Source organism: Serinus canaria, chromosome 3 (assembly GCF_022539315.1).
Source record: "Serinus canaria isolate serCan28SL12 chromosome 3, serCan2020, whole genome shotgun sequence".
NCBI classification, from domain to species: Eukaryota; Metazoa; Chordata; class Aves; order Passeriformes; family Fringillidae; genus Serinus; species Serinus canaria.
Window position 1 is genome coordinate 27,580,158 of NC_066316.1, and position 21,008 is coordinate 27,601,165.

A 21,008-nucleotide genomic window follows, 5' to 3' on the forward strand; every position below is an offset into this window, starting at 1 on the left:
ACTTTGTGGACAAGCAGATCTGGGCCTACCACTGTCTGGTCCTGGCTCCTACTTGTATTGTCATTGCTAGAATTTTTATATTGTATGAAAATGTGTTCCGGTAAACTGCTGAGGGAACATGGGTGATTAAGCCAACTTGTTTACCTTTGCAGTAGGCTTTAATAACACATGTAGTTAAAGTAGCTCCACTGACAAGCAGTAATTCATTAAAGCTGAGCAGTCAGTCATGTATCCCAGTCTGAATCCAAGCCAGGACATTCAGCAGTTTTGACGCTGTGGGCCAGATGCCAGTTTGGGGTTATGTCTGGAGCAGTCACACTGATCTCCAGGCTTGCATGGAGTCACCAGTAATACAGTAGTTAAGTATGCCATGGCTCATGGGTGCACAGCAAGAGAGAAATGTCACTTGGACATTTGGATGAAGTTTTCCTATGAACAGAATATACACTGCTCCCAGAAGGATACCTGGGCTTTAGGTAGTCAACAACCTCTGTAGCAGCTGCAGGCAGTGTCATTGTTGCTTTGCTTAGTTATGTGCTACTTGTTTTTGTGAGAGGTCTGTGGAGGCAGTGGGAATTTGACACTGGTGGTATGTCAGGGTAGAAAAATTTCTGTAAGGCTTTGCTAGGTGGGAAGTTTTCATAGTAGAAAAGAAGGAACTACATTCTCCATCTATTAAGAAAAGGAGCAGGAAAGCATACACGAGGAAAAGAAATTTATACACTTTTATGCTTTGTTTTCTGCAGACTTCCAGAACCACAGAAATGCAATTATTTATATAGTAGTAATTTCAGACACTAGAGAAAATCCTCTACATAAAACTTACCAGTAAACAAATGAAAGAAAATCTGCTAAGAAGTTCCCTTTTGAACAGATAGCCTAACATAGTGTACTGGATCACAAAGAGTGTGTGATAGACTTGCATTCATTATAGATGTTAAGTTTTCTGCCAAGTGAGACTTGGTTCTAATAACATGCTGCTGCTGTGACTGTCAGGACTGCTTTTTACATCACTGCTTGCAAATATATTTATTTTTCTGACAGCATTTTAAATCTTGACTCTTTTACCCTTGAACATTCAAACTTAATTTTTATTTTCTTGATCCAAATAATGAAAGGCTTTGTGCAGCCATTATGAGAGACAAAATGCAGCAGACATGTGCAATACTCACCCCTAGGTAAAGAGACAGCCACTCATCCTAGAAAATGAAGCTGAGAGTTGGGCATCTATGGTGGATATGTTTACATCATAGAATCACCATGCCAAAGGATGAGGGGGTTGATGGGATCAGGTCTGCTGCTCTTGTTTATAAGCAGAGATTTAGTAATGCTGCAGACTTCTTTCTCTAGAATGTGTGGGTTTTTTCCAGGCGGTGCAGTCTGTTAATTTTGGCAGCCTGTTTTGATAGTAGAAGGTGCCTAAGCAGAACTTCTTCAGAATTTCTATTTACTCTATTCTTATTTTGAGGTTTAATGTAGGACTGAAAGAGTGATGTGTTCTCTTGTTATTTCTACCCCATCTCCTTCTAGATTTCAGATGCTATAGACCATCTTCAAGAAGCCCTGCAACTGTGCAAAGATGACATGAATTCGCTTCATCTACTGGCCCTCCTCTTTTCAGCTCAGAAGCACTATCAGCATGCACTGGATGTTATCAACATGGCTGTTGTTGAATACCCAGAAAGCTTTAGGTAAGAGCTGTTGCCTGGTGCCAAGCATCCAGTCAGGAATGAACTGCTCACTAGCTGTTGTTCTCAGTTATACACAAGGAGCCTGTTAAATCACAAGTGTTACAGGTGTGTCACTCCCCTCCTGGGGAGGGTATTCTATTACTTTCTGTCTTCACAGTCTTTCTGTAATCCTTACACCTGCTTTCTTTTCCAGTATTTGTCTTTCTGTGTTGTGCTGAGGGTGTTGTTTCCTGTAGATTTTTTGTATTTCACTTTAGATGTGGAGAAATGAGGGTGAGACAACTATGACAATGTCTGCATCACAAGTAATTTTATATTTGGTCATTCCCTGGTTAAAAACAATTTTTTTCTTGCAATGACCATTGTTTTGATGCTCATCTATGACACAATTTGCTGCAATATGACAGCTGGGGAAAAAGATCAGTTGAAAATCACAAGCTGTGATAATGTATAGCTGAGGGGAAGGACAATTTGCCTGCCTAGGAGTAGGTTTGAATCAGCACAGACTTCTTGGAGCCAAAGGCTTCCACTGTTCTGTGTTTGACTCAGACCCTCATCCATCTGAGGGAGGTAAATTGAATTCCATGCAATTTACTGTCATGACCTTTCAAAACAGTGGATTTGTCTGTTCTGTGCAAAAATTAAAACTACTGTAGTATTCTCTGGTGATTTCATACTAGCTGAGTTTCTCAGCCAAACTGCAGAAAATGCTATTGCATTGCTGAAAAACCAACTTTCATTTGGGATTGCCTGTGCTTAAATAGTTCTAAACCTGTTCATCATTGCCTTTAGATAGCCTGCATTCTCAATAGCAAGAGGGAGCAGCCTCCACAGCTTTAGTCCAGAAGCTGAGTGTAATATTGTCTAAACAGAGCAAAGGCAGGTCATGGGAAGATTGAAGCTGTGTAAATGTGAGTGTGAATGCTTTAGGATCTTTCAGTGCTGTATCAGCATATAATGTTTTTATTGCAAACTACATGTTGCCATTTAAAATAGCTTTGCTGCCTGTGTTTTTGAGGTTAGTTACTTCTAACTCACTGCACTTCTTTGACAATGAAGTGGAAACTAGTAATGGAAACACTCTTAAAATGAAGCCAGCTCTTCTCTTTAAATTGTGAACATAGGTATGACTGAAGCAGGAAATAGCCCAGTGTCTGCTGAATTGTGTTTTAGGGTTTTAAAGTAATAAACAAAGTAAAAACCTCTCATACAGTCAAAGGTCACATTGTACAGTTGGAGATCAGATGTTTGTTGAAGACTACAAAAACACATAAGATACACAAGACAGAGGAAGAGGTTCTTTATGTCAGGAGAAGAGTGTTTGCCTTGTCCGATTGACCAACTGGTCCATCATGTTCTGGATCTTTCCCCCAGCAGTTAGTGATGATTTATGTTTCAGGGGAGGACAAAACATGGCAAGCATTGTATGCAAAGTAGCTTGGAGGGCTGCTGGGTGGGTTCCTTTGTGCTGTCTGGTCATCTGATTTCCCCAAAGCTGAAAAGACTATTATCTCTTATGTTTCTGTGGGTGCGAATTTTGATGTGCACAAAGACCTTTGCAAAGGAGTAGCAGAATTGGAGAATTGGTTGGTTTTGATAGAAACAATTGGTATTGGTAGGGAAGGCCCAGGTTCATGCTTGCTCCTAGACACAGCCTTGCTAAAGTGTGTGCCCTTTGAAGGGCCCCTCTTTGCTCCTTGCATGCACAGGGGTGTGTAACAAGGCTGACAGTGAGACTCCTTCACAGGTATGCATGGATGGAGGAGTAGGGGCTGGCTTCTTGCCTCTGCTGTGTGACTGCCCTGTCTCCATGTGGGTCTTTCTCTTAACCAGCCAGCAAATAACTCGTGAGTGAGAGCATGGAGAATGTCAGAGTTGCAGGGCAAGTAAAAAAACAAAAGCTTAAAAAATAGAATTAAACAAGTGTTTCTGAAAAAAAGGAATGGGAATCCAATAAGGAGGGGGAAAGCAAAAATAAAAGAGTACATCTATAGTTTGTATCAAATTTGAAACCGTTTTAGGCTTTTTAGTGCATTTTATGCTAGAAGGGCTTTACTGCTTTGTGAAACCTCTTTGAAGGGACAAAGACCTGATGCTATTGTGTATCTCCAGTTGCTACTGCCTTATAGAAAAATGCTAATTTTACTACTGTATGGAATGAGTACAAGATGTTTCATGTAAGTAGTGTAGGCAAGTTCAACTGCATGATTTCAAAGCTGTATTTAAAAGTGGTTGATTATTTTTCCCAATTCACATTTATATGAACCAGGCAACTGTGTAATGTGGTGCCTGGGGGCTCCCTTCCTAATGACATCTCTTTTTGGAAGCACAGTTTGATGGCATGTATCAAGAAAAGATGATGAAAGCTACATTAAAAGACCTTACGGCTCTGTAGACTGTAGGAAAAAAACCCCAAAAGCATTACCTAGATGTATATCCTAAATAAAAGAAAGCATAAGATGTAAAAAATTAAGGACTTAGAGACTTAACTGACCCAAACTACAGCCATCTCATACTATTTCCCTAGTATCTGTATATAATTAAAATGAGTTAGTTGCTGCTTTTTTTGTTTTATATTAAATCCTTTCATTACAAATTTTAAAGAAGAATTTTTTTTAGGATAGCTCATGTGGTTGGCTGTTGGCTGAAGCAGTTGGAAAAAATATACTGCATTGCTTAGCTAACACACAAGAAACATCCTTTGGCATGAACTTCATGATACTGACTCAAATATGTCTGAAAGTGCCCCTTGTTCATGTGTTTAAACCTTTACTGCACACTTCAGAGGTTGATGTGGTGCTCAGGGAGCAGGGATGTGAAGTGTAGGCACTGTGAAAGATGCACTGGTTTGGACTGAACTATTGAAGAGCTGGATATCCAAAAGGCACAAAATGAACCTAGGAAGATGACTTCTTGAAAGGTGGCATGTAGTAACAGATTCATTGCATTCCAGCCAGTGAATGACTGACTGAATTTGAACACTTGAATGTACTGTCAAGCAATGACAGAGGAAGACTTCATAAAAGAAGAATGAGAGCCACCTATGCTGAACATATTGCGAGCTGGGCTGAGCCAGAAGAAATACAGTCTTGCCATGACCATAAAAGATAGAAATAGCAGCCTTTACATGAAAGGTATCATCTGAAGAGTTGCTGACACCTCTCTGTGGGGTGAGACTGCCCAGGATAAAACTTAGTGATTTTTACATCCTATCAATGATGGTATGCTTTTAAAAGAAGCAAGTGAATGTAGTACCAACAGTTGGCTTTGGTATATATTTTTGAAAGGACTATTTTCAGCACATTTGGGTACAAAGACTCCTGTTTTAGCACCAGGTGTCTCCCCTCCAGGTCAGTAATGCTAATCATAAGCCTTTCTGAAGATGGTTCCTGTAATATTTTTCCAACTCAAAGGGCAGTCTTTGGGCAGTGTTCTACTTGAGTCTGGCAGTGTTTACCTTCACAGGCTTGTCTCAGGGAGGAAATAATGTTGGTGAACACGCCTTTGCCCTCCAGATGATCTTCTTAAAGTAATTCATTGTTAGAAAGAATTTTGCTTTTTAAAGTCTGTATCCACCTCACTGTTCCATGCAGAAGTCCCGTGGGTCTAGTAGCCTGCAAAATCCACCACAGAGCTTAACATGCTCCTTTATTTTCAGCTAGTAATATTTCCTCCTTCCAGTTTTGCTTGTATAAAAGTGTTTTTGCCTTCCTAATTCAGTCCCTCTTCCAGATTACTGTTTTCCTCTCTGGTCATCTTTTAGCTTTAATTGGTTAGCTTCCAGCAGTGGAAAAAAATGAATGCCTATACCAAGTATAAAGTTGGAAATAGCATATCAATTTTATGGATACTCTATTGCTCCCAGACTGCTTATCCAAACCTATTCTGTTGTTCACTGGGTAGTTTCCTGTCTCCTGGATGGCTCCCCATTATATTAGAACAATACAGTCCTCTGGCATAACATGTCACATCATCTAATTGCTGTCCAATATGATGGTGAATATTTTGTTGAATGATCTTGTCTCTGTGGTAGTTCTGCTTGTTGCACAGGGGTTGTAACTCTCTTACATGAACAGATGTTAATATTCATTCTCTTTCTAGACTGTAAGTCACTATTCTGTTGCTCTCAGAGTCTGTAAACTAGTTACAAAGAGAAATAACAAAACTTCTGGGAAGCACTGCTGTTCTACACATAAAGACTCAAAAAGAAACAGGTGGGTTGGTATTCTGGAGCAATGTAGGTGTCAAATGCAGATGCTTTTGTTCTACAAAAAGCTAGCACAAGAGTAATTACTGTAAATGGAGTGGAAAAAAGGGCTCAGAATGCCAATAAATATTAAATGTGTATCTTGGAAAGTGTTTATAAAAAAGGAAGTAAATTCTGCTTGGGGAATTGTGCATGTTGTTTTGGTGTTGGTGTTGTTTTAGGAGAAATGGTTTATTTGTTACAGCCAGCCCTCAAAATATAAAGTTCTCTTCTAGATTAGAAGTGGTTTACTGACGGAAAATGTCCTTGATTCCATCACTGCCACATTAATTTCATTAGGGCCATGTGAAATAATCGTCTGGCAAGATTTATTTGTCATAGTCTGGTGCAGACTTACCGTGGGGAGAGCTATTCTGAGGAATAAAAGCAATGCCATTTACCAGGTGCTTCCATTTGCCTCAAAAAAACCCCTCCAACCCTGATCAGGGTCTCAAAATGTAGGATTAAACGAATTTCTGGTTTGCGTTCTCTTTCCATTGCTTGTCAAGCTCTTTCTTGTGTGTTGAAAATAAAAAACTCGTGCCTTCTTTGAGCCATATCTTTTTGGGCACTGGTAGAGTCCAGCAGTGCTGTTGACAGCAGTAAAGTAGATGTGTGTTCTTGCCTATAATCTTCATGGAGAACACAGAATCAGTTGTCCCTCAGTCAATGAATTGCCCACCTTTGAGTTATAGCTGATCTGTACTGCCACTGTTAAGTGAAGATTGTTGTGCCCCCTCCCCCTCCCACCTCACCCCCTGGTATTACAGCTGTGCATGCCCTGGAATGGTTTTACCACTTTTTTCATGGAAGTGGTGGTGGCCTCTTAGCCTTAGAGAATCAGATCAGCCCATTTATATGATTGCAGTTCATCATTAGGCAGGAGGCAATGAAGTCAGTACATCTTGGTAAGAGAGCAGCTTGCTAAAATTCTCAAATACTGTTTTGTTTGAATTCCTCAAGGGTGTAAGATCTAAAGCAAGGACAGATTAATATTTTGGCTGTAGCATTTGATCATGCTAGACAACTTTTATAAATAGGATATTCAAAACTCTTAAGGGTGGAGCTTTTGTAAGCTGACTTCTTGTAGTGGTGTGTTCACACCCTGGCTGGTGAGAGTGACCCAAAAATGTTTTTATTTCTTTATTGACGCCCCAGACAATAATACAAAGTAATAAAAAATGGAAGAATGTACTTGATATAACAGTACTGTGCTACAAGGATACAAAATATGTTAAGACTTCTGTGATTCACTAAAGCAAGGGAGATGTGGAGATGGTAGGGTTGAGCTGAGGTTTTTGCTGTAGTAACCATGGATGTTTGCTTCTGTTGGCATGTTACAATTCTCTGTTTTTTATAGAATTAACCTTAAAAAACCTTGGTGATATATTGCAATAATTGGGACCATTCTCTGTAGAACTAGTAATTCTATTGAGTATTTTTATGGCAAATATATGAAGGAAGAGCTTTAAGGTAGTCTCCTGACTTCTGTTGAAGATAACACAGATAACCTAGAGCTAAAAAAAAAAATTTAGGAAGTTCTAGGATGCTTTTTTCTGGTTTGGACTTATTTTCACACTTCTGGCACTGGCCCCCTCACCCTCCATGATGAAGAAACAAAATGAAATTTTGAGTTACAGTATCCAAGATTGGATTCCTCTTTTGGCAGATCCAAATTGGCATAGCACACTTCTCTAAGAGTCGTAGTCTGATCTAAGACAAAAATTCAGCAGGTGAGCATGGTAGCTTTTTATTCAGCAGCTTGATGTGGGGGAAAGAAATATCCCCCTAGATAATGTCAGTTTGTGCCAGGAATGGATTTGTGTTAGTGTACATATCAATCCATCTTAAAAATTACAGGGCTGGATTCAAAGGTAACTGGAGAGAATTCCATTCCCTCATAGCATAGGGTTCAGGATATGAATAAAGGGAGTGAAATGGAGCTTAGAGAAGAAACCTACTGCAGACTAATTTTCTTAGTATGGTATGAAAGGAAGGAACAGATAAGCAGTTTTCCAGCCTTTACAGTAATGGTTCAAATCTCTCCTCTGGATGAAAAGACAATTTTATTTCATAATAACTTTTTCTCTAGTGTCTGAGTAAATGGCTACTGCCTCCATGCATTTAAGGCCTTTATAGTGAGCAGCAGTGCTTCTAGATGTTTGTTTTGGCATTGCAGAGGTAACACTAGTTATGCAAATACAGACATAAGGAATTTAAGAATAGATTCAAAAATGCAGGACTAGTATGGTTCATTTGAGCTAGAAGCCCCAGGGTTCCGTTCTTCAGAGCTCTGTATATCTGCCTTACCAATGAGTTAGTCCCCCCAACACACACTTTGCTCCCTACTAAGGACCATTTTCTTTTGAACAGCAGAACAGTATGTTCTGTTTTATATTCAAAGGAAGTGTTTAGGAGCCCTGACAGTCTACCCTGGATACCAGAGTACATTGAAAAGTAGCATGTGTGTATTATCTGGGCAGCAGAGTCATTGTCAGTAGGAACTTTTAGAAATGGAGTTTAGCCATAGTATGGGCATGTAGGGGTTATCCAGGGTGAGAAGGGACTTAGTTATTGAGATCCCTGTGTTTCTACCAGGTGATTTTGTGACCTCCAAAGGTAGACCTGGGTCACGGAGATCCCAAGAAGAACATAAGGCATGCTTGCTGCCTGGAAATCAAAAAGAGAACCAAAGAAGAAAAGTGGTGCTGGTGTGGGAAACCCAGCTCTAAACTTTCCCCTCCTGCTGTGGGGCTACACAGGTATTCAGTGAGGCTGAATGGGGTGCCAGCTTTTGTTAGCAAATTCAGACAGCAGTTCTGCCATAAAACAGGATTTTGGAGCCTTCCTGAACTCCTTCAAGGCACTGTCAATAAACAGAATACCCAGCTTGTCTTGTTTTTTCATTGCTTCACATCTGGTGAAGGTGAAGGCTTCAAAAAGTTTGCTGTCAGACAAACAGATACAATAATCTGAAATTGTTTTCTGAGGCTCTCAGAAACTGATTACCAGGGACGTATGGGAAGATATTTTCTGAATTTTCTGAGACCTTTAAAAAGTCTCAAATGCAAGGATGATCAAGAGTCTTTTTTTTGTTGCTGTTTCTGTTTGGAATTGGTTTTTGAGAATAAAAATTAGAATACACTGAGAATTACTGTTTATAATCATTACTGAAAAACAGATTCTGAAATACAAAGAGGCACGGACGTTATGCTTTGCAAATTGTTTTTCAGTGCAGGAAATGACTTTCCAAGAAGTCTGCAGTGCAGTCAAGCTATCTTGTCTTGAGATGAGTAGAGTATAATGCTCTGATCACTCAGTGAAAAGGGTGGCTTTTTATTTCCAGCTGGAAATTTCAGACTTGAGTGATTTCTGCTCTAATGTCCTAGGAGTATTTATTTATCTAATGAGAAGAGCACAAAATGTTTTGATTTGTATTTTCTTCAAAAAGAAGAGGGAGGGGGATTTATTCAGATGTTCTGAAGAACTCACCAGGGAGCACAAACTAAGTATGGTAATTTTTCAGACACAGATGTGATTTTTACCTTCTGAAAACAGGGAAAGCCCTTGCTCTTCACTGTCATAGAAATATTTGCAGTAATTGGCAATAATTGCATCTTAGATGGTAAGTCAGCTTCTCTTGCCATTGTCATTAATTTCTGCAGAACCAAATATGTAAACAGGCACAGTCATACTAGTTGATATTAGTCACTACTGATGTTACTTAATATTTTAGTCTCTGTTTGTAAAGGAAAGATAATGATGAATGCAGGTCTTATCATGGAGAGGAAGATTGTAACCTAGAGGTTCTGTGTTACCAACATGTCTTAGAAAATATCATGTCATATTTCCTATTATGCTAACATTTTTACAACAGGAAAGAAACAATATGAATAATTGTACTTTTCCTTATTCACTTTTACCTTGAATTGAAGCTTTCTGTTATGTATGTAGGTTGGCATTAAATTTGTTACAAGGCTGTATTTTAGGAGGAAGAGGGAATATCAGGATGAAGTGCTAAATGTCCCAATCAAGCAGCGCAGTCGTTTGCAGAGTTTTTTCCTACATATACCAACAGAAAATTCAACCTAGAATTATGCAAGTATGACATAGAATTGTGTTTTTGAGCACTGTGGCTAGACTTGTGAGCTGTTGGAAATTAATGCAATGAACTCTATTCCATATGTCTATCACTGGAGAAGTGTCAGGAGGTTGATATCTAGCACCTCAAGTCAAGTTCATACCAGTAAGCAGTTGAATTGAAATTCATAGTGAGTAGACTCCTGGACATTTTTTAATACTATTTTTTTATTTTATTTCTTTCTTCTGCAGTCTGGCCATTTGTATCTGCCATCTGAGTGCTTGTGATGACTTGAGATTTTCCTGTAGTTTTTCTTGTATTTTCTCAGGACAAGGTAAATGTCTTTCCATTGATGATAGGGTATGTAGTGCAGTGGGGGTCTGAACCCAGCTGGGAATATAGATACCTCTGCATTCTGTGTAATGAACAGGAGAGATGACCAGTTGGCAAGGAGCTGTGTTCCTGAGTGAAAGAGGAAGCTCTGCCTCCTGCCCCATGAGTTTCATCAGTCAGCCGTTTTGTATGACCTTCAAAATGTAGGCACTTTCTGTGTTGGGAAGAAAAAAGGAAAACTCTTCCTCTTGACATTTCAGTCATGTTTAAGTGTGTAGTAGTGCACAGTAGGAATGATGTAACCCAGCATGATCCAAAGAGATACAACAATACAGCTGTGAGGAGCAGCTTTAGGTCTTCTCCAGCCCTGCACAGACCATTGCAGCAGAAGTGCTTTGAGAGACCAGTGTGATGCAGCATTGCAGAATAGTACTTGAGGAGAAGAATATACAGCACCTCCCACCCTCAGGTGCACATGCCAGGGGCCCCACCAGGAATGGGACTCCGTGCTAGACAAAGATGCAGAAATGACAGATGGGCACTGAGTAACCTGGATCTCTGAGCTTTTGCAAGGCAGGTGTTAAGAATGAGTACTTGAGGCAGCTTAAAAAAGCAGCAGCAAGGGTGTCAGTACAACCCAGATTTCTCAGATGCAGTCTGATTTCAGTCAGATTTCACAGTGCAGCCTCAAAAAGAGGTGGGGATGCTCCACCACAGCAGGCAAAGCACTGGTGGTAAATAGCACTGCATAGCAGCCAAGGACTCTGAGAGCAGGAGCATCAGGGATTTTCCTGGCCTGCACAAAGCAGTCTCCAAGGCTTAGATGCCCCACGTACTGTGTTAAAATAAAGCTGGCAGTAATGTGTGCCTCAGGAAGCCACTGGTAGGTGGCATGGGGCCAGTGTTCATTTAGGGTAGATCATGTTGCTGCCATCCAGCTGTGCTGATCTCACCCCTGGAGGATTTTTAATCTATGTGGGATTGCTTTAATCTGTGCTCTTCCTACATCTCCAGAAAGAATGGCTCCTGAGAGGGGGAGTGCTGAGACTTTAGCTGCCTTTGAGCTACCACTATAGTGCTGTTCTGTAGTAGGATTTGTTAGAAGCTGTGCACAATAATATTGGGAGTTTATTGTTTGGAAGGATTTGTGGTTTGTTTGGTTTTCTTTGCATCCAGAGTGCTTATATGAATTAGTGCTACTTCATATACATTTATACGTAAAAGTCAGGATGCATGTACTAAATTATCTTATCATGAAAAACATTCTTCATTCATTGAAACCAAACTGGTTGGTACATTTTCTTGTTCATTGCTCTGCTGTTAAAGCAGATGGAAATGTCTGGAGTCTCCTTTGTTGCCAGGGGTATAAACTATGTCCCATCTTAATCAAGAGGCTCCACATTGTCAGTTTGGGAATGCCAGCTGAAACAAGGTTTTTGTTTTTCAAGTCCACTTAAGGAAAAAATATTCAATATATATGGGCTCTTTGGAGCCTTCGCACCAGATGATTTTCAAACATAATAGGGATTGAAGCCTGCTCTACTAGCAACTCTGGAATTATGTTGCTTCTTTTTCTGTGGCAACCAGCAATTGCCTGCTGCTTCACTGGCCACCTGCAAACGTCAGGGTTTCCACAGCAGGGGCATGGTCCTGTGCAAAATGCCTGTGGGGAACAGGAAGGGAGATCCTGCAGGATAATGATGTCCAAGTGTGTGTTGTGCAGGGCAGGAAAACTGGCATTCGAAAGCCTGTGATCTTTGGTGTTATTTTCCTTCTCCATACTACCCTAGGCAGGGTGTATTTCTTAGTTTTGGCAGACAGATTTTATCCCCCACGTGTAAGACTGCTTTTGAGTGAAGCTCCATTACATTTCTTCCAGTTGGGGAAAAAAAGAAAGAAAAAGCAAAATACATCTGTATCAAGACATTGTTTTGAAAGGTTTGACTGATACACAGGGAAAGAAGGAGAGCAAAGCAAGCTTAATTTAAGGCTTACCCTTTGACTTAATTTCTGGGGTGATTTAGAAACAAACATGTTTCACTTCTGCAATGTTAGTTTATTATTTAAGCCCTGTGATGATACTGTGAAGGACAGTATCTAAATAAGCTGTTGCAATGGGATTTTATTCAGCTCATTAGCTGTGATAGCAACACTGAAAAGTGTATAGGGAATTCTAGTACAGATTTTTGATGTTCTAGAGGTCAGTCTAGTCTTAAAAGAAAAATATAACTTCTTCAGATGCCTCACTGGCTCAAAACATGCCTAATCCTTGCAAGGTTTTTTTAATTGATATTCATCAGTTATTAACTTAGACTTTATTCATTTCTCCACCTAGATCTCCTGCAAACTTCTGGTGCAAAAGCTATATTTGAGATAAGGAAGTATCTACTTCTGATCTCATCTAATTGGCCTCTGCACATGGCAGAGCAAATGTCTCATTTTATATGGTTTAGCAGCTTGCACCTTGAACCCAGGAATTCTGGGCATTAAAAATATCATAGTTGAACTATCATTTTTTTTTCTCTAAGACAGTCTAAGCAACAGTACAGTATAAAGTTGCAGTGCCACAAAAAGATAGAAGCAGTACTCACAAATTATGTATTCCAGCAGGTACTCATTATTTGCCTACAGAGACGGGGCCATTAGTCTGGGATTAGCTGCCAGAGATAGAAGAGACAGAAATCATGGTTTTAGGTGTCACTGTAAGCACTGTTATTACAGGGAAGAACCAGTGAAGCAATTCTGTATCTAAACAGCACCTTAAGGAAATCATGTTTCTTACAGGGTAGGTCATATTTGCCCTTAAGCACTTATGAGGCTGTAATAAGCTGTAAGACTGGTTGCAAATAATGTCACAGCAGAAAAAAAAAAAAAGTGTTGCTCAGTCATTAAGGACAAAGCCCTGTAGAGGTTCTCACAAATGAATGAATAAATTTGAAATGCTTCCTCTGATGTGTGAACTCTGAAATTAACACCACACTAAGAATAGTACAGTGTGTCAGCTCTGAGGGCGGAAGGGAAAGAGAAGATACTCTCTTCCAGTCTTCTGTAGCATTTAAATTGCTTAAAGCTTAAGCTAAGTAACATAAATGGCTACATCTGGCATTTCAGAAGTTAACTAAATAGTGCTGTAGTAGAAATATCCCTGATCATTGGCTTGACCCAAACCTTGAGTAATGCTTACTGCAGGAAAGCAAGTGTACAAGCGGATGTATTTTCTGACCTTGGCACTCGTTTAGTGCTTACAGTCACTGGCAAGCAGGTTCTGTGTGGGCTGTTGGCCTTTTAAGAAAATGCTTAGTGTCTGGATTTCGAGCTGAAGAGAAGGAAAGCCAGGCTGTTTCACCCTACCCAAGTAGGGGAAAAAAGCACAGCTGAGAATGGTGCAGATGGCCTGAAGCAGACTGGCACATTGTGCTGGAGTATCAGCATCAGATGACTACCTTAAAAAGTGAGGTTCTGTCATCTCCCTGTTTTCACTGGGGATCTCATAAGCTGCTTTTCCAAGATTATCCATAATAGCGGTTTGTCTGGCTGAAAATATCCCCCACAAGAACAAGAAGAAAATTATGTGAAACCTGGATATATTAAAGGCCAAGAAAGAGAGCATATTTATTTTTTTTTTCTTATAGATGTTAAACCTCATCAAACTAAGCTGATAAAAATATAATGAAGTAAAAAAAATTGCAGTGCTGCAGGATGTGTTTTCTACATGGTGTGCTTCCTGGCTCCAGGCATTTTTTCCCATCAAGTTCAATGGTCAGTCAGCAAATTTTATTAAGGTTGATTGCCAGTTTCTCTTGTACCTCACAGCCACTGCTAAGAGCATTAATTTTCCAGGGAGGAAGTCTCTGCTGCCTTGCACAGTGCACAGTCCATCTAAATTCCCTCACAGTTGTACTGTGTATCGTGAACAATGTTGATTATATTCTCAGCACTTAAATAGTGCTGTTAAACTGCTGCTCAAGCGTGTGCCCTATTTGGCACAAAAGCATTTTGAGTTTGGGCTTGGAATAGAATTTGCAAAGGGGACTGAGCACAGAGCTGGTACTTTCTGAAGTTTAAGGCTGCAGTTGCGTTGAGGTTTTATATAACAAATACTTCATGCCTTAGTCAGGGCCACTTGTAGTGACAGTAACTATAGTAACAAAACAAAGTTTCTAGCTAGTGAAGAAGCATTTCCAGTGAGCAGGACATCAGTTTCTGATCCAGCCCCTAAAATATGCTTATTTATCAGTTTTGTGTGCAATGCTATTTTAATAGCTACTACTGTATTTTCAAACATATTTAGAAATTTTCATTTGTTTGCTCTTGGTGTGGGTTTTTTCCCCTCTTTTTCCTAAAACCTATGGAGGGACTTGCTCCTTTTGCCTTCAAATGGAAATGTTCTAATTATATTCCTGCTTTTTTAACTTGTTTTCCTAAAGAAATAGGGATTATGCAGTTGGGCTTTTTATACTTTGAACACTTTTGGAAATACTGGCTGATTTAAAACAAGTTTTGACAGTGTGTTGGAAGTCCTGAAGATAAGTTTCTGCAAGTTTTCTAAAAGCAGCCTGCTGAGTCAAGGCTGGAGGGGGCAGGCAGAGCTGAGCCATGTGATACCGGGGTTAGCAGCAGCCAGCAGGACAGCGGGGACAACACACAGGGGGTCATGGCAGCAGCACTGCCAGAGGCTGGTGGCTCTGGGAGAAGGCATGGCTGGGGGAAACAGAGACAGATTGCACTGGGGACAGGGGCAGAGGATGCAAATCTGTAGGAAGTTGCACACCACCTGGGAAAGGACAGTTTGTGGCATTTAAGTGAGGACTATATAAGTGCATACTGTTTGTTTCTATGTCTAATCTGCTCATTTGCATGTGTAACAAATCATAGCAGAATGAGTAAGGAAGGAAAGGAGGAGTACTCAGCACAAGTGGTAATCAGCACATCCTAACAAAACTTCTACATGTTGGAGGTGAGGTAAAAGGTTGGGTCTCAGCAAGGCCTGCAGGAATGCACCTCTCTTGGAAACCAGGGAACCTACTTCTTAGGTTTTCACAGAAATTCTAGCCTGAAAGTGGCAGTCTGGTTAAATTACAGCAGAAAGAATTATTATTCTATTAATAAAAAGGTCTTGTAAAACTTCAGTGGAGAGCTTTTGGACAGTTGTTTTATGAGGAGCAGAAAGATGTTTTTAAAGAAAGCATGGCATTTGCTGAAGCAAGCTGAAAGCACATGAATGGCCCCAATGCTGGGATTGCTTGGACTGTCTGCCTGTGGGTTTCCTTATGCTTGCATCATAAATTAGTGTTCTTTTTAAGTGGTCCCTAATCCTCTCTTCTATTTTTTGTGAATTGTCTTTTCTAAAGTTTGGTCATTTTCTGTTAAAATGGCTTGTGAAACACCAATTTACATTATGAGCCTCCAGTAAAACTAAATATGTTCCTGCTCTGTATTTCCTCCTTCCAGCAACAGCTACTTGCTCCTACCAATTCTTTAGCCATTTGGTGGCAGAGTATTTGGAGCACCAGGTAAGGAAATGGAGGTTAGGAAAATAGAAGAGGAAGGAGTAAAAGAAAGCTGAAAATCTGTTCTTTGGAGTTGAGGGAAGGTAGAAAAATACATCGGAAGCTTTTATGTAGTTTTTTGGTGCTGTTCCTGTAACTCAGAAAATTGGGTAATTCACCTTTTCTGCATAGTGAGAGGTTGCTTTTCCAACAGCAGACAGGGAGCAAAAAGCTATTCTTTTGCAAAAGTACATTTCCTGGATGGTGTATAACTGTAGTAAAGCATTTCAGCTCCAGACTCCTTGCAGTGATACTCTCTGAATTTCCCAGGAGCCCTGTGATGCAGCAAACATTTTGTAATCAATCTATACACCAGTGAAATGCAGCTGTGACTGGGGAAGAGTAGAACAGCTGGGTAACAGGGACCAAAGTATGTATCTGATCAGACCGTGAAGTTAGGAAGAATAAGCTGTAAATTGAAGTTGACAAGATGGTTGTAGAGAAGCAGAATAGAGAGAACAGAGCTGGAGTTTTACCATGTCATATAAGCTAGCACCTCTGTGAGCAATGTGCCTTAGGTTCCTTAATGTCATCAATAAATTAAGACTTGACTTTTAGGTTTAATTTAAAATAATGTCCTAACAAGGGATGGGATGGGTATTAAGATGTTTGAATTGTTAGGGCACAAATGTAATCTTAAAAGCTCTAAATAAAATCAATTCAAAGTGTTAAGGAAAGCTGGCCATATATAAAGGAATCTACCTCTTTCATTTGACAGTTGGAAAGAATTTTTTGGCTTCCTTTAAATCAGCTACAGCACTAAATCCCATAATAGAACATTCTAAAATTAGTAGAACTGGCTGGCTTTTCTGTCTCTGCTGCACAGTTCTTGTTAGGGTTATTAATGAAGAACTTTTGCATTTCTCTCTGTTTTAATAAATTAATTATAGGATGAGTTCATGCAGGCAGTAAGTTTCAGGCTTCATTCTACCTTTTTGTTTTCCCAAGAGCATTTAACTTTATGTTGTGGTATAGTAGCTCTAAGAGTACAGCAATTTCTGCATGGTGTCTTCTGTATAAGTGTTCTTGTAATCAGTGGTCAACAAACTAATGCTTGTGGATTGGACAGGTTCATCCCTTGGGTTTTTCTAGAACAAAATTCCCAAAGCTGTAGATCACAGTTCCTGGTAGGATGATGGTAGCGTTGAAAGCAGATAGCAATACAGTAGTTGGTGTGGCTCTATTCTCTGGGTACAAGGGCCTGAAATGCTGAAATCACTGCTTTTAGGGTTGTTCCTTTCTCCTTCTGCCAGTCCACTATGCTCATAAAAAATGTATTTATACATTCATACATACCAGGGGACTGGTCTGTGCTGTTAAACTGAAGAAAAATTGTCTGAGCATCCAAGCAGACACAATTCAGAGCAGTCATAGTATTTCTTCCACTCTTGTAATTTAGGCCTGCTTCCTGAGTAGCAATAATAAACCATGGAATGACTCATTTGACAAGGTAAGTTTAACTTTTATTTATGCCAGCAGAAGAAAAATGTGGTAAGTGGATGTGTCCTGACACCCTGCCTGTGGGAGAGGAGAGGAAGAGATGAGTCCAGTGCCCTGGCTGGTTTTTCACACTTGTACAGGGAGTGTCACAGTTGTGTTGTTTATCCAGGGAGGGCTTGTATATGTGAGCAGAGCCTCTGTGTGCTGCTGCAGATGCTGCCCACAGTGGAATGTGGTGTCTTTAATTGGAGTGGAGCTGTACCAAGCCACATCAGGCTGCCCTGTCAGTGCAATTAGCTGCTTTAACAAGAGGGAACACACAGCTTACATGGAGGCAAAATGTTTCAGTGGTTTAATCCATTTCCCTGGGTAGTCTTTGCTGGGTTAACTCCTATAGAACTGTGTTATGAAGCAAACCAAGTAGATGATGTATTTTACAACATTAATAGTGTCTCCATGGTAGCTTTTATGGACTTGGGCATTATATGCTCTGTGGTGGTTATGATGCAGCAGCTTTGCAAAAGTAGTATTTTTGTACTTGAGGCTTCAGTTGTCCATTGGTTGTAGTCCTGAACATAAATACTAGAATTTGTGTCCTTTGGAAAGAGCAAACTGCTCAGAAGAGATGGCAATTTGAAGTACATAAATCTGCAGGGATTACTGAAGCAGCCTTCTGCAGATTTGGGTCAATCAAGCACATCACATTATTATTTAGTTTTCAGTGGAGAAGTGAAGCTGTCTGGGTAGCTGGAATCACATGAAAAACCCTGCATTGACACTGATTGAATGCAGGTATTACATGAAAAATAAACTTGGACCTGGAGAGACCTGACAGATAGAGCTGTGATCTTGGCCTAGAACAGGAGGAGAAAGGGATTGAGGAAAATTTAATGACAAAGTCAGTATCTCTATCAAATCTGCCACATGTCACTACTGTAGAACCTCATTATAAATAAGGAACAAAATGGAAGAAAAACACAGGGGGATAAAAATAAGCAGTCACAAATCTGATACGTTAGGAATTCGTCAGCTTCCAACAGAGCTGATGTTTCTCCAAAGTAATTCCCTTTCTGTCTCATCTATGTTAAAAGTGCAGTGCAACTCACATGCCTTTACTTTTACTAATGTCCCTAGGGCCTCCAGGAAAAAGATGTCCAAGAAGTTTATTGAGTGCTGTTCTGAAAACTCTGTACAGGAATTAACCTTAAGGATGTCATTTGCAGTACTATTTGGTAGCACGTTGGGTTTTATGTTGCCGTTTCTGTTGGAAAGAACCATTGATGCGAGCTGGTGCAGGATACCCTCGAGCTGGGCTAGGAAGCGCTGCCGTTATCCTGAGGAAGGATCCCGTTGCGGTCTCCTGGAATTGCGCGGGCGGGATACTTGTGTGTGCCTCCTGAGGCAGGGTAGCAGCAAGCTATCCTAGCTCTTGGTGTCAGCCACTAACTCTCCCTTTTCTGCACGTGGCTTCACTTCCCTGGGTAGCCACACAGCACAGCTCTTAGCTGAGCCAAAACCACAGGTTGTGTGTGTGAAAGCAGTAATTCACTATAGCTGCCTCATTCACTTGGCATACCTACCCACCCTTCCTACATTTTCTTCTTCAAAGACCCTTTTATATGGCAATGAGCTTGATACTTTCATGTGCCCTTCCCTCCCAGTTCTAATTTTAGCCCAGTTTGGGCCTGCGACTTGACAAACACTTGGAAACTGCTCTCATTGCCATTCAGCTTGGTATGTGTATATACTGAGGCTTTCATAGTCAGTTTTGCCATTTTACTTCTCGGAGTCATCTTGTGCTGAAGCCTGATGAAGAGGGTAATTATTTAAAAAAGGATTACAGCTCTGAAGCTTTTTGACTAAGGCCGAAGGAATCTGTAACTTCATCGTATAGTAAATGGCATGTGGTAATTTTAAACACCTTTTGTATTTCTAATGAATTAAATCAAATCTGTTCAAGAGCAAAGGACACAAATTTTTATCTGTATAGTTCAACAGTTTTTAAGCCAGTCTTTTCATGACAAGATTTAGTTTATGCCATATATCTACAGTCAAGGAAAAAAAAAATACCAGCTCTTCCATGGGTGCATCTTGGTGTCGGTAATCTGTTTCAAAATGTCAAATTTCTGGTGTGTGCTATGTATTTGAGCCATGCTTCCTCTGGATGTCATTCCCTGAAGGAATTAATTATGGTGGGATATATCACATACATAGTGACAGGTTCTGTTAAGCTTTCTGGAGGTAAAACTGTCAATCAGGTCAGCAGACAGCCCAAGTACTTGCAGTTGCCTTGGAGTACTGAGTTCTGCACGGTGGCTTTTGGATACCCTTTCAGTGAGATACTTAAGGAAGGGTGTGGACATATCAATGAAAATACAATGCCCTCAGTGTGGTGTGAAGGGAGAAGAGCACTCTACCTGTGTTTTGGATATATTGGCTTAGAAAAGGAAAGAAACAGAAATTAGACTATGAGCTCTGAATTGCAGCTGGTTTGTGTGGTGGCCTTTTAAGAGGGGAAAAAAAAAGCATGCATAAATGCATAGCAGTTTTTATGCCTAGTGGTAAATGGTAAAGAGTTATAATACAGGACAGTTATAATATTCTCAATGCTTTCAGGTTGATAGCTGTTCTTTCCCTTCTGATTTACTTCAATAAAAAACTGGTATATGCTGCTAATTTATCAGAAGGCACAGATTATAAATATACTCTTCTGATTTATCCTAGAGTGCTGCAATTCTGCAGAGAGCTCTGCACTGAGTTAACAGAATATGTAACGCTGGATAAACATGGAGATTTCATTGTGTTCAGATTTCAATAAGTTCTCTGCAGCCTCTTTCTGTCCCTCCCCTTGGCTGAGATGTTGAGGTGCAGGATTTGGCCTCAGGCTGCTGTGCTCTCTGTAGTCAACACTGGCAGCTCCTGCAAGCCAGGTATTTCTGCACTGGCTTTCTCCCCAAAGTGGAGAAAGGAAAGCATAGGACTCTTCTCTTTGAAAGGCTGGGAGCTTGCTATGCATCACCACTTCTGTTCCTTTCTTCTTTTTAGTTGCAGAATCCTTGTGGATGTATGAAAGGCTAGAATTCTGCAAATGAACCATTTATTTAAGGGCATGTCCTGGTTTAGGGCAAATTTGGAGAGAATCCCCAAAAAGGGCTTCTCCACAAGCAAACCCACAGGCCCCTTCCCCAATTGGTTCAGGAAGAATTCCTCGGAGAGAGGTGGAAAGAACCTGTTTATTTGACAAGCACAGCACCCCCCAGCACACACAATGAACAATACCGGATGACACCACTCTGTCACTGCTCTGAGAAAGATGACAAATTCAGAAAAGTCTCTCCTGGGGGTTTGCTGTTGTCAGTCCCTCCGGTGCTGAGGCAGCTGCTGCAGCCACAAGGTGTAACCTCTCTCTCTCGGTGTTCTGAATCCCAGTCCGGAGCAGTCAGCAGGTCCAACGGGGGGGGGGGGGGGGGGGGGGGAGAACAGTCCAGAAAGGAATTTGGACTGTTTAGCTAAGGTAACTAATGAGAAGGGGGGAAAGAAGCAAGAGCAAGCAAAGCAGAAGCGAAGCAGAAGCAAGAGCGAGAGCAAAAAGCAGGGCAAAAAGCAGAGAAGCCGCAACATGCTCTGGTGCTATCTGTATGTCCCGCCGAGTAGCTGATAGGAGGCCC

General features: G+C 40.6%; 1 protein-coding gene across 1 annotated transcript in view; it reads left to right on the top strand.

Annotated features, from left to right (window-relative positions):
* Window positions 1-21,008, top strand: part of TTC7A (tetratricopeptide repeat domain 7A) — a 173,107-nt gene that overhangs the window by 78,230 nt on the left and 73,869 nt on the right. Inside the window, exon 15 of the mRNA XM_030235497.2 lies at window positions 1,531-1,691. Coding sequence (XP_030091357.1) covers window positions 1,531-1,691 — 161 coding nt within the window. The remainder of the gene's footprint in view (window positions 1-1,530; window positions 1,692-21,008) is intronic.